This window comes from Helianthus annuus, chromosome 8 (genome assembly GCF_002127325.2).
Source record: "Helianthus annuus cultivar XRQ/B chromosome 8, HanXRQr2.0-SUNRISE, whole genome shotgun sequence".
Lineage (NCBI taxonomy): Eukaryota > Viridiplantae > Streptophyta > Magnoliopsida > Asterales > Asteraceae > Helianthus > Helianthus annuus.
Window position 1 is genome coordinate 3,160,973 of NC_035440.2, and position 13,671 is coordinate 3,174,643.

General features: G+C 34.6%; 2 protein-coding genes across 2 annotated transcripts; both read left to right on the forward strand.

Annotated features, from left to right (window-relative positions):
• Window positions 1-8,673: 8,673 nt before the first annotated feature.
• LOC110869417 (disease resistance protein RPV1-like) lies at window positions 8,674-9,299 on the forward strand. The gene is made up of 2 exons (XM_022118673.2): window positions 8,674-9,145; window positions 9,188-9,299. The coding sequence occupies exons 1-2, from the start codon at window positions 8,740-8,742 to the stop codon at window positions 9,280-9,282; spliced, it is 501 nt and encodes a 166-aa protein (XP_021974365.1). The 5' UTR covers window positions 8,674-8,739; the 3' UTR covers window positions 9,283-9,299.
• Window positions 9,300-9,652: 353 nt separating this feature from the next.
• On the forward strand, window positions 9,653-12,776 carry LOC110870752 (disease resistance protein RUN1-like; the record flags this gene model as incomplete). Its single annotated transcript, XM_035976776.1, has 5 exons — window positions 9,653-10,822; window positions 11,287-11,484; window positions 11,987-12,274; window positions 12,381-12,596; window positions 12,756-12,776. Coding segments are annotated over 5 exons (1,893 nt in total), but the record flags the coding sequence as incomplete, so codon positions are not given.
• Window positions 12,777-13,671: the final 895 nt, after the last annotated feature.

The following is a 13,671-nucleotide window of genomic DNA, read 5'->3' on the forward strand; positions in this document are numbered from 1 at the left end:
CAATTTGAGTTGTTTATCTATGTTGGACATGAATTCATGGTGTTTGTTAGAGATCTATGACATTTGCTAAGTTTTTATGTGTTATTTCATGTGTTGATTGTTCTTAAACATTGTTTTCTTGAATCACTTCATGTATATTGAAAATTGGTGTTTAATCATTGAATGTCAAGATATATGATTGAAGGTTATGTCAACATGTTTATATTTGATGGTGATCATTTTGTGATAGCCTAATTACATCGGTGTTCAATCGTTGTAAGCTTAGGTACACAAGTATAGGTCTTTCAATACTCAATTTGCATATGATGTCACAAGATTATGTCTATATAATCTACCAAACCAGATTCACAAACTTAAATTACTAATTGTGCTATCAAACTTGATACATGGTTGTGCTCATTGTTACTTTATTGAATTTACATTTGTAGTTAATTCTAATTTAACAAATCAACATACAAATCCAATTTTAAGTTTTTACCATGTTTTGCAATCGATTGAGATCTTACACCAACCACTAGCTCTTCGTGGTTTGACACCCAATTTGCCACTACTAATTTAGGGTACTTAGGAGCATATAATCTTTTTATCTTTGATCGGTACTTCGACGTCGATCACGGCCGTTATCTGATGATGACGAAGATGATGTTCTCTCTCTCATCTCGCGCCGGATTGTTCGAGGTGAAATGCTAAAGCAAGCGCGAAATCACTGCTTCGGCTTTTGAGGGATTGTTGGAGCGATTTCAGAAGTGAAAGATCGAAGAATGCGGTTTTGGAACAGGTTATGGGTGAGATTGATAGAGGTGAAACGAGGGAAATTGAAGTTGGAATGGTGGAGGAGATGATTGCCAGGCTTAACATGTGAATCTTTCACTAGAAACAGAGGTTTTTTTTTTTTTTTTTTTTTTTCACTTTGTTTGTGAATCTTTCAATAGAAACAGAGAATGTGCTTATGATTTAAGTTGGGATGCCATATAATTTCGAAGATTTGTGGTTGAGTTAAATGGAAACGGTTTGCAGCAGACTATCCCGGTTGTGCCGGTGGTGCTAGGGTTTGGTGGCGGTGGTCCCGGTGGTGCCGGTGGTCTTTTGTTCCATCCCGGTGGCCCTGGTACGCGTAACCAGCATTTAAACACGTGTAACCAACGCCTAAACGTGCGGAAGGACACCGGGATGTGTCTAACTAGCATTAAACACGCGTAACCAAGGGCGTGTGCGTAACTGGCGTCAGTTACTCGTGCAAAGTCGGTTTTGGGTCGAGCACTGCGTTAAGCGCCTACCGCGTGTCCAAGCTCTGGTACGCATAACCACAGTAAAAGCGCGTAACAGACGCGGCACGCGTAATTGACACCTGAACGCGCGTAAACGATGCCGTTACACGCAGAGCGGTAGGTTAAGTGCGTGCTGGGGCCTAGTAACGTGGCGCTAGACGTGCGTTTCCCGATCCTGGTACATGTAACCGGCTCCGAAAGTGTAACCGGCATTTTAACATACTTAAACTGAGGCATGATCGCGCGTAACTGGTCGAATTGAAGCTTTTTGTGTAGGCTATGTATGATGATTTAAACTTTTATACCATCAAACTCTGAAAGCTTCAAGCTATTTTGATGAATTTCAACATTACACTAAGCTTATGCTTACGATTTAAACAATTCTTTTTTAATTGAATTAACTTGTCTATAATTCCTTATTTGATTTGATTTTGTTAGTGAATTTTTTATTGATTTTGAGTCGTTATAACTTATAAGGCTACAAATTAGAGTCTCTGATGTGCTTTGACCCATTTCACCACGATCACCCGCTCCTTTTTCTAAGAACCCCAAATTGGTCCTCATTCCCCACCGGTGACGATCGCCTAATACCACGCTAAAGGTCCAGTACACGCTGACTTTTGACATGTCTGTCACTCTGCCACAGTCTTAACTTCACAAACACCGCAACATCCACCGCCGAGGATTTGGAGACCTACGAATTCCTACTCTGATCCCGTCTGTCTTGGCAGTTATTATCAAACCCTTTGTTCATACTCGATATCAAGTCCCAATCGAATATATCAAACAAATATAAAATTATGGCTAATTCCCACAATATTATCAGATCAAGAAAACTACTTAAAAACTTGATTCTTACAATCCCTACCCAATACGTGGTAAATTTATACAATAACTAGGATGCTAGATAATTATCTAATTAATTAAATAGGACATGATAATTACAATTAAATATTAAATCACAAACGCAATTAATAATCTACCTTGAAACCCTCCTTGAGCCTTGCATGCCAAATCGGTTTCATTGTTCGATATTCCCAACACGATACATATTGATTCTTTCATCGGGTTTCCTATAGATACATAGATATTTTGATTTTATTGATTCTAACAACTGATTTCATATTATTTACCAAAATAGGTGATTTGGAAAATAATTACCAAAATGGATGTTTTTCTATATTTCTTCATTTTTAACTAATCTATTATAATTCTTCTATTTTTATTTAATCAACCTATCACATTTATATTCTTTTCTTCAATCTAACTCATTATATAGACTTTTTAACCAACTTATTAACTATTGTCTGCGTAGTTTATTACCAATTCAAATGAAAACCCATAATACAGTGTTTACTAAAGTTATATAAATTTTATTAACGGGAAAAATATTTACGAAGATTGATTGGTTCGTAATTTCATTGGCCAACTCGATACTTATTATTATTATTATTATTATTATTATCAACTTATTTTTTAATGGTCACGAACAACATTTATTTCATTCGGTTAATGTAAACATGAACACGTCTTGATTACGAAAAAGAAAACCATGTTTGTGTTCAATTATTTGTTCGGTTAAAGATAAATAAATGAACATGAACGTGTTACTTTAGTGTTCGTTTACATCTCTAAAATTATAGGAGGAAGCTTTATATTAGAATGATTTAGCTTATATAAATTTAAAAAGAAATAAAAGAAAAGCCGTTAAGAAAAAAAAGAGAACTATATTTTGGTTAGTTAAAAAGTAAATAAATATAAAGAGTAATTGTTTGGAGAAAAATAAATTTAAAACATACTGGGTTAACTGAAAAAAAAAATATAATAGATTAGTTAATAATAAAGAAGTAAGAAAAAAAAAACACTTATTTTAATAAATATTTTTTAAATCACCCATTTTGGTAAATATTTTTTTTCACCCTCACCAATTTGAGAAAAAAGTCATTGCAAAACACATATTTTGGTAAATATTTTTCAAGTCACCGATTTTGGTAAATAAATTTTCCACCAACACTCTTTTGGGAAAAAACTCCAATAACTAGGATGCTAGATAATTATCTAATTAATTAACTAGGACATGATAATTACAATTAATTATTAAATCACAAACACATTTAATAATCTACCTTGAAACCCTCCTTGAGCCTGCACGCCAAATTGGTTTCATTGTTCGATATTCTCAACACAATACATATTGATTCTATCATCTGGTTTCCTATAGATACATAGATATTTTGATTTTATTGATTCTAACAACTGGTTTCATATTATTAACTAAATATTATATTTCATCATAATAATTTTTAGCCAGCTATCATATATTTAAGTTGATTACTATGCACTCACAGCTATAAAAAAAAATTCTTACTTCAAAGAAAGATGAAGGAACCAATGTGAAAATTTCATGAAATTTCCTCTTTATGCCTTGTCCTGGAGTGTGAAATTTCTCAAATATTTTATATATATATATATATATATATATATATATATATATATATATATAGGATAAAGATCCGTTAGGAACCACCCTTTATTGCGAGAACCGCGAGAACCAGTGTGAACACATGGCATTTTTGTAATTAAAGTGAAATTCTAACAACAGCATCTATATTCTCGTTCTGTTCTTAAGGGTTCCTTCAAGGGTTCTGTTCTTCAAGTTGTTAACTGTTACCACCCCCATGACAACCGCCGCCGCCGACGACACATCCGCCGCCGGTCAACGTTAACACATCGCCGCTACCACCACCGTGACAACTAATTTGACGACAAATCCTCCGACGAAAACTCATCTGGTGACATACATCTGCTCATAAGTCACCACTGCGATAACTAATCCGGCTCGTCCGATTACTCAGTCGAATACATCATTTATCCGGTGATTACAACAAATTACATCCTTTTTGTTACACCCATTCTGTTACCAATTTCTATGTTGTTACCAATTCCCACTGTAAGTATCCTTATACGATTACTCAGTCCGATTATATTTCTATATGTCATATACTTACAAATAAACATGATTTCACTTTATAACCCCTTTGTGATATGGCATCTTCTGATTCATCACATACATACCCTACCCGTCAATCTGATGGTTTCATAGTTCAAGCGACAAGAAAAAGTCCTGAAAGAAGCTTGCTTTGGGTCGGATTTTAAGGTGTCTGAGTGGCTTAACTGGGTCCCTATTAAAGTTAATGGTTTCATATAGAGGTTGCTGCAGAATCGAGTTCCGGTTGGGGAAAATCTGCGTGCGAGAGGGGTTAGTACCATTACGGGTTGCTGCATAGAGTGTGCGGGGGTTTCGGAGTCGGTCACACATGTTTTTATTGAGTGCCCGATAGCCAAGGCGGTGTGGACGAAGATCTCTGTTTGGTGTAACTGGGACCTTGCAGGCCTCTCATCCCTGGAGCAGCTTGTTCAAGAGTATACGCGACTAGATTCTTATGTCAATAGTATATTGCTTTTGGGTCTAATTTACTCCACTTTATGAGTAATTTGGAAGGATGGTAACAACAGTCTCTTTAAGGGGGGCAAGCGTTCTTTAGAGTCGGCTTCCGAGAATGTTATTAACCTCTCGTTCTATGGGTAAGATATCGTTCGAAGTTCTGTGTTGATAGCTGGGAAGGCTGGGTTAATTTGTTTTTTTTTTTTTTTGTTAATTTATGTTTTGTATGGCTGTGTATGTGCAGAGTATGTTCTGCACTTTTTTTTCTTGTTTAGATTTTTACCCCTTGTTGCTGTTTTACCAGCTAATCGATAGTATTTCTTTTGTGGTATGAGAAGTTTTGCGGTATGAGAAGTTTTGATGCTGTTCAAACAAACAAAAAATTAACATTTGCTTGATTACTCTATGTTCGTGTATCATTGTTTATTTAACATTATTCAGTTTTTTGTTTATCTGATTGATCAATACAATGACCATGCACATGTGCATTATATTGATAACACCCATACTCGTCACCGATCGTGCACATGTGCATTATGTTGATAACACCCATACTCGTCATCCGTAAAATGTTAACCATCATTAACATGAACATGCACATGTGCATCATGTTAACAACACCCCATAATCATAACTAATCATATTGTTAACCATTAATACATAATCGTGCACATGCGCATCACATTGCCAACACCCTTTAATCATCTCCCTATAATCATATGTTAACCATCAATACATTTCCCATGCACCTGTGCATCGTATTGCTAACACCCTATAATTATCACTCTAACACCCTATAATTATCACTGATAAACTGTTGACCCACTATAATCATCACTGGTAAACTGTTGACCCACTATAATCATCATCGATAAACTGTTGACCATGTATACATGGTTGACCAATAAACTGTTGACCATGTATACATCGTTGAACGTTTAAACATTGTGTGTACACATTCCATATGTTCTATTAATTATGATATTTATATCCTCTTTTTATCCGTTTTATTTTTTGTTTATATATAGGAACAATCCTACATTGAGCATTGTACACATCGGTACATATTATGTTCAAAAGAATGGTATATATTATGTTCAAAATAAGGATAACCAAAAAAAATACTTGAACTACTTATAAATTGTTATCAGTTGTTTTTTGTTTACATTCCTTGTTTAGACTTATTTTTTATCTACTTAGCGCTGTATTCACTGTTGTATTCATTTTATCTACTTATAAATTACCAATTAACATCATGCACATGTGCATTACCCAATGCGTGCATTTTCAACATTGAAGCCATAGCATGTAAACTTATCGATGCATTGTTTTTAGTGTCATTATGTTTTAAGTACATGTTTACTATTTCACTCCACATGGTTACTGTTTCGAACAATGCACATGTGCATAAATGTAAAATTATTAATTACATGTGATTCGTCTTCCTTTACATATACATCAACATATGTAATGTGGTACCCCAAACGTAATAGGGTACCACATACGTAATATGATATACACAAATATACAACATTTCAAAATATACACATACATTACCGACATGTTTATTGTTTTTTATTAATGCACATGTGCATTACCAACATTAACACATTATCACACAACTTTTGTGTTACAACAAATAAATATAACACCCTCATCATAAGAATCACATAATCAGATCAACAATCATTATTACACATATGCAACACCAACATATACTATAGCAAACAACATATTACATCCTAAATTAACAATTATAACCATCTGTAATACATTATACAATACCAATATGTATGCTATTTCAAACTATTCATATGTGCAGTACCAACATTTCATCTACCAACAACATAATACATTAAATATTAACAAACAAGATCATTCGCCTCTGATAACGACAATTTTTTTACTATCTTCACCCTCATGTTCTTAAGTTGCATGTCTTGAATATCTTTATCTCTGTTGAATCTGCAATCAAACTTCTCACCACTGCCTTTAAACATCTCCATGTGTCGCATAGTGAACACCTCGCAGCCTCAGGAGTAATAAAGGGATTTCGCTTACTTGTTCAATGTTTCATCGTGGTTTCGCTCACTTGTCCTCCTCTTTATACTTTTTTTTCTTCTTGTGCACCTGCATGTGATATAAGTAATGTGTTTGCATAAATGATATCATTTAACATGAAAGTAATAAAAGGATGCACATGTGCATAAACTCCCAACTGCATCATCAAATATTAATCAAACTTTTTTTACCTATTTGTTTAACAGTTGCGTAATCATTTCCATTGCATGCGACATTTTTTTGACCCTTTATCCCTTGATTTCAAAACGAAAGTTACCTTCTTTGATTTTTCCGTTATTGATCTACAATAATAAAAAAACAAATGATTAACAAACATACAATTTCAATGAATATGTGCATTAACATTAACTTTATGAATATGTGCATTAACATTAACTTTATCATTACTATATACACTATGCACATGTGCATCACTTTGCACACGTGCATCAACATAAATTACATGGTTAACATATTCTGGCAAACTATGCGCATGTGCATAACTATGCACATGTATATGAATGCCCTTATTACCATATTCTGGCAAATTATGCACATGTGCCTAACTATGCACATTTGCATCCATATGACTTACCATATGGAAATAATCTGGCAAAATATGCATATGTGCATAACTATGCACATGTGCATTAACATGACTTAGCTTATCAACAGGTTTGTTTCAATGAAAAAACCCTAACCCTTACCAAATCAAATTTCATATTACCACCAATCATAATTAACATTAATCACTAATAAAACTATTATGGAAAATTCTTCAAATGTGTATAACTATGCACATGTACAACGAAAAAAATGACCTTGTTGACAAATTCTAGCAGACTGTGTACACGTGCATAGCATTATTATGCACATGTGCATCAACATGAATGACCTTATTAACCTATTCTGGAAAATTATGCACATATGCATAATTATATACATTTGCACAACATGATTGACCTTATTAACCTAATCTAAAATTATACATATGTGCATAACTATGCACATGTGCATTAACACGACTTACCTTATCAACAGGTTTGCTTCAAAAAAAAAAAAAACCCTAACCCTTACCAAATCAAATTTCGTATTACCACAAATCATATCTAACATTAGTCAGTAACAAAACTACATACAAAAAACACATAAAAACCACATTACATATAGTTCTATCACAACAGTCACCTCTAATATCTCAAAAATCATATATATATATCGAACGATTTTCACTAGTGCAGATATGAAACAACGATTTAAGCGTCATATTAACATATAAAAATCTGAATCGACGATTAAGCGTCATATTATCATATAAAAGTGCAAAACAAAGAGTATAAACTTACAAATTCACGAAACGGTGTAGCGACACTGAATAACCCGACAACAACTAGATTACGGCGAGTCCGTTGGACGTCTGTTCTTCAGATTCTCCCTAATTGTGTCACAGTCTTCGATGATTATGGTTCTTATTGCCCTAATTTCGAGCAGATGACGAATATATGATCGATGATTCTGTTCTTATTGCCCTAATTTCGATTATACGACGAATACACCATGAATGGTAAGATTGAGATGGCGAATTTCAGAGATTTTGGTGTGTAGACGTGAATGGAGATGATGAATTTTGGAGATGTTGGAGTATCGGACATGAACTGAATGAAAAAATATGATTTAATTGTTCTTTGAAGTCCAGTAAGAGGAGTATGGGCCTTAAGAGGAGTATGGGCCTGTAATTTAATTTTTGTTATGTATTTACACTAATGCCCTCTGTTCACATTGGTTCTCGCGGTTCTCGCAATAAGGGTGGTTCTCGCATGAACCCTACCCTATATATATATATATATATATATATATATATATATATATAATGTGATGCCCAATGCCCATTGACACATCTCTCTTTTTGTTGATCTCCACTGCTTGCCTTCATACTAATTCCAAACAAATTCCATCTACAGATCAATGGCATCTTCATCCTCCTCCTTTCACTCAGTTCCTGCCTCTATTTCTCAATCATGGAATTATGACGTATTTTTGAGTTTTAGAGGCGAAGACACCCGCAAGAGCTTTGTGGATCATCTCTACTTGGCTCTGGTACAGCAAGGGATCCAGGCGTACAAGGATGACGAAACACTTCCTCGGGGTGAGTCAATCAGTCCAGCCCTCTTGAAGGCAATCCAAGACTCACGGATCGCCGTTGTTGTATTCTCCAAAAACTATGCGGATTCATCTTGGTGCTTGGATGAGCTTGCACATATTATGGAGTGCATGGACACGACAGGGCAAATCGTGATGCCCATATTTTATCACGTAGATCCCTCTGATGTGAGAAAACAAAATGGGAAATATGGAAAAGCATTTAGAAAACATAAGCAAAAAGTTGAATCATGGAGAAAAGCATTTAGAAAACATAAGAGGGAAAATAAGCACAAAGTTGAATCATGGAGAAAAGCTCTGGAAAAGGCAGGCAACCTATCTGGATGGGTCATCGATGAAAACATGTAATGTTCTCTCCTTTTTTTCAACATTTTTATGCTTAAGATATTTGCATTCTACAATGAGTCGTTTTAAGTTTTGTTTTCACAATTGACAAGTCAAATGGGCAAAATTTGAAAAATAACAATAAAACGGGTCAAATAAGTAGGGGGTAGCCAGACTTACCAAAAAATAGTTAATATTGTAATAAGTTAGTTTTTAAATTTTGCAAGTAGATTTAAGGCGTTAAATAATTTACAAGAGTCAAATTTACGGAGCCAGGTTTATATATATAAAAAAAAAACTTGCATATGATTGGTTACTAGTACTTTCTGAATTAATGAGACCCTCACCTCATTAAGGGAGTGGAAGCATGTTCTAAATTCTATTTATTTGTATTTATCCATCACGCAGTCATGAAGCAAAACGCATCAAGGAAATTGTTGGTACAATTTCTCGTAGGTTGTCTTCACTATTTACAAACGTCAATAAAGACCTCATTGGAATAGAGACACGCTTACAGGATCTGAAATCAAAGTTGAAAATGGAGTCAGGTGGGGTACGCATTATTGGAATATGGGGAGTTGGGGGTGGTGGTAAGACTACTCTCGCATCTGCTGCTTATGCGGAAATCTCTCACCGATTTGAAGCTCACTGCCTTCTTGAAAATATTCGTGAGGAGTCAAACAAGCATGGTTTGACAAAGTTGCAAGAAAAATTTCTCTCACTTGTTTTGAAAACAAAAGACGTGGTAGGGAGTGAGATAGAAGGAAGAAGCATGATAGAAAGAGGGTTACGTAATAAAAGTGTTTTAGTTGTTCTTGACGATGTTGATGACCTCAAGCAACTAGAGGCATTAGCCAGATCGCATGCTTGGTTTGGTGAGGGGAGCAGGGTAATAATCACAACCAGGGATGAGCATTTGCTAACCCGCCATGCAGATGAAGTATATGAAGTGAGTTTGTTATCAAGTGACGAGGCTATGGAGCTCTTCAACAAACATGCATATCATAAAGATAAACCTATAGAAGATTACGAGATGCTTTCAAAAGAGGTAGTTTCTTATGCTAGTGGGCTTCCATTAGCACTTGAAATTCTAGGTTCTTTTCTATATGACAAAAACAAGGATGAGTGGAAGAGTGCATTGGCCAAGTTAAAATGCATCCCAAATGTTACAGTCACCGAAAGACTCAAAATAAGTTATGATGGACTTGAACCCGACCATCAAAAATTATTCTTAGATATTGCTTGTTTTTGGAGGAGAAAAATCATGGATGAGGCAATGATGGTGCTTGATGCTTGTAATTTACACCCTCGTATAGGGGTGAAGGTGTTAATTCAAAAGTCTCTCATAAAAGTTGATTCAGATGGACTATTTGACATAAAAGTATTTGATATGCATGACTTGGTAGAAGAAATGGCTCACTACATTGTTAGAGGGGCACACCCTAATAATCCTGAAAAGTATAGCAGGATTTGGAAGATGGAAGACATAGCATACCTCTGTGATATGGGGGCAGATGCAGTGCCAATGGTTAAAATTATCTTTGCAATAAAATATTTCATATATATATATATATATATATATATATATATATATATATATATATATATATATATATAGGGTAGGGATCCTAAGAGAAGTCCACCCTATATGAGAAACTTGAGAAGCATTCTGGACCACACATTTTTCTAAGCTTTTCGTAATATACACATATGTATAGTTTAAAATTGACTATATACATATATGTATATTGAATTATACACATATGTATATAGTCAATTTTAAACTATACATATGTGTATATTACGAAAAGCTTAAAGAAAATGTGTGGTCCAGAATGTTTCTCAAGTTTCTCAATTAGCCTACTACTTCTCACATGATCCTTATCCTTATATATATATATATATATATATATATATATATATATATATATATATATATATATATATATATATATATATATCTGTATCAAATGACACTTGTGTATAACGTTACTGACACAATTTTGTTCCCTTGCTTAATTAACACAGGAAACTGAAGTATTAGCTTTCCAAAGTACTATTGGTCATCCGGGTCTATCTGATGTTGTTGCAAGCATGAAGAAACTTCGGTGGATTCGTATTCATGGGTATATGACATCTTCATTCCCATCAAATTTTCAGCCAAGAGAGCTTGGTTATCTACAGTTGATATTCAGCCGACAAAAAGAACTGTGGCATGGGTATAAGGTAGATAAATATTGTTGTTTCACAAATCATTGCAATAAAACTGTGAAATGAATTATAAAATGAACACAGGTATTTGACACATTTATAAGTATAGGTGTAACTAAATATTTCATTAAGAAAAATACATATCACACTTTTCTCTATAAAATTAGAGGTCGATTAGCTTAATTTAGATTGAATGCTTTAAAGCAACTTTTGATGATATTGCAAGAAATAAATAAATTAACAAAGTGTCTGAAATGTAATATTCTGAAAGTAGATTTTTGGGCAAAGATTGATGAAAATTATCAACAATATGATATAAAAATGATATGATGTTTTAAGCAATTGGAATTAACTATGCATGTTAAAAGGCTGTTATTATAAGATATAAAGATGCTAAAATTTGTGTATAAATCAAGAGCTCCTGCCTAATGATCAATGGGCAAGAAGTATGGCAATGTGAAAGGAATTGTTGTATACTTGCCGATTTATTTGACTTTTGCTACTTGCCTTGAAACAGCATCTACCAAATTTGAAAATTCTTGATCTTACGAGATCATATGGACTAATCAGGACACCAGATTTTGACGGCCTTCCATGTCTTGAAAGATTGATTTTAGAGGAGTGTGAGAGTTTAGAAGAGATTCATCCATCAATTGGATATCACAAAAGGCTTGTTTTCGTGAACATGAGATGGTGTAGAGCACTTAAAAGGTTTCCACCCATCATACACATGAAAACATTGGAGACTCTTGATCTCAGTCGTTGCAAACAACTTCAACAGTTTCCGGATATCCAGTCGAACATGGTTAGCTTGGTAACCCTTCATTTGCATTTAGTTATTTAGTTGTTGTTTTGAGTTTGTTGTATACTTAATTATTAAAATTTGACTTTTCCTACTTTTCTTGAAACAGAGTCTACCGTGTCTTGAGAGATTGAATTTATCATGGTGTGAGAGATTAGAAGAGATTCATCCATCAATTGGATATCACAAAAGGCTTGTTTCCGTGGACATGACCAGGTGTACAGCACTTAAAAGGTTTCCACCCATCATACAGATGCAAATGTTGGAGACTCTTGATCTCTCTTATTGCAAACTTCAACAGTTTCCGGATATCCAGTCGAACATGGTTAGCTTGGTAACCCTTCATTTGCATTTAGTTAGTTAGTTGTTGTTTTGAGTTTGTTACACATCTACAAACTGAGGTGTATATTGCATATTTCATTAAGCTACAAACAGAGGTGTATATTGCATATTTCATGAAATATATATTATACTGTCTCCGTAGATTAAAGACAAATTAGCTTAGTTTCAGTTTCCTGTATAGTCAACATCATACGCATGCCAAATGCTTTAAAGAAACTTTTGATGATATTGCGCAGAGGTAATAAATTTAATATTACAAGTTGTCTATAACTTGGACCATCCCATAAGGTATAGGGGAATTTTCCCCGTGGACTGCATCATGGTCTTCCACCATACTAGAGCCTCTCCCTTAAAAGATTGTGAAACAAATTTTACTACGTCCTTATCAGCACAATCGCTGATGTCCACAACCGTTTCCATTTCCTCAAGCCATTCCATAGCATCAATTGCTCCTTTTTCGCCATTGAAATCTCTGGGTTTGCATGAGACGAAATATTTGTAGGTGCACCCGCCCTCAGTTGAACGGGGCTTATCATAGAGTACTAACTCCTGAGGTTCGCTCTTTTCATCTGAAGAGTGAACGAAGCTCTCCTTTCGAGCTGATGTATGCGTTTCCGTATGGATCTTTGAGTGAGTGACACTCGGTTCCTTTTTGTTCTCAAGCACCTTATCCACAACTTCACTAATTGCTGCGCTAATCAAGGCCTGAAGAGTAGTGCCATTAACATTTATATTTATACTTGCATTCTTGTTTTTAGCCGCTGCATTGCTGTGTGCTTCGTCGGAAACCTCCATTCTGGAGCTTTGGTACTAACACCAAAATAACATATGCTTAGATGCAAGTTATTATGGAATCATCGTAACGGATGATTTATAAAGTCATGGTATTACTAAACCATAATGGCTGTTAGGTTTATAACTTCCTTATAGTATGCTATTAGAAAGTATGTCAATTATATTTAGCCTAGGTCAAAAAGGACCATCAATTGTGTTTATGGTTTGGACCGAGTCCATTACCTTTTGACTGGGGATCACAATGTCACAACTGTCCTTGTCAT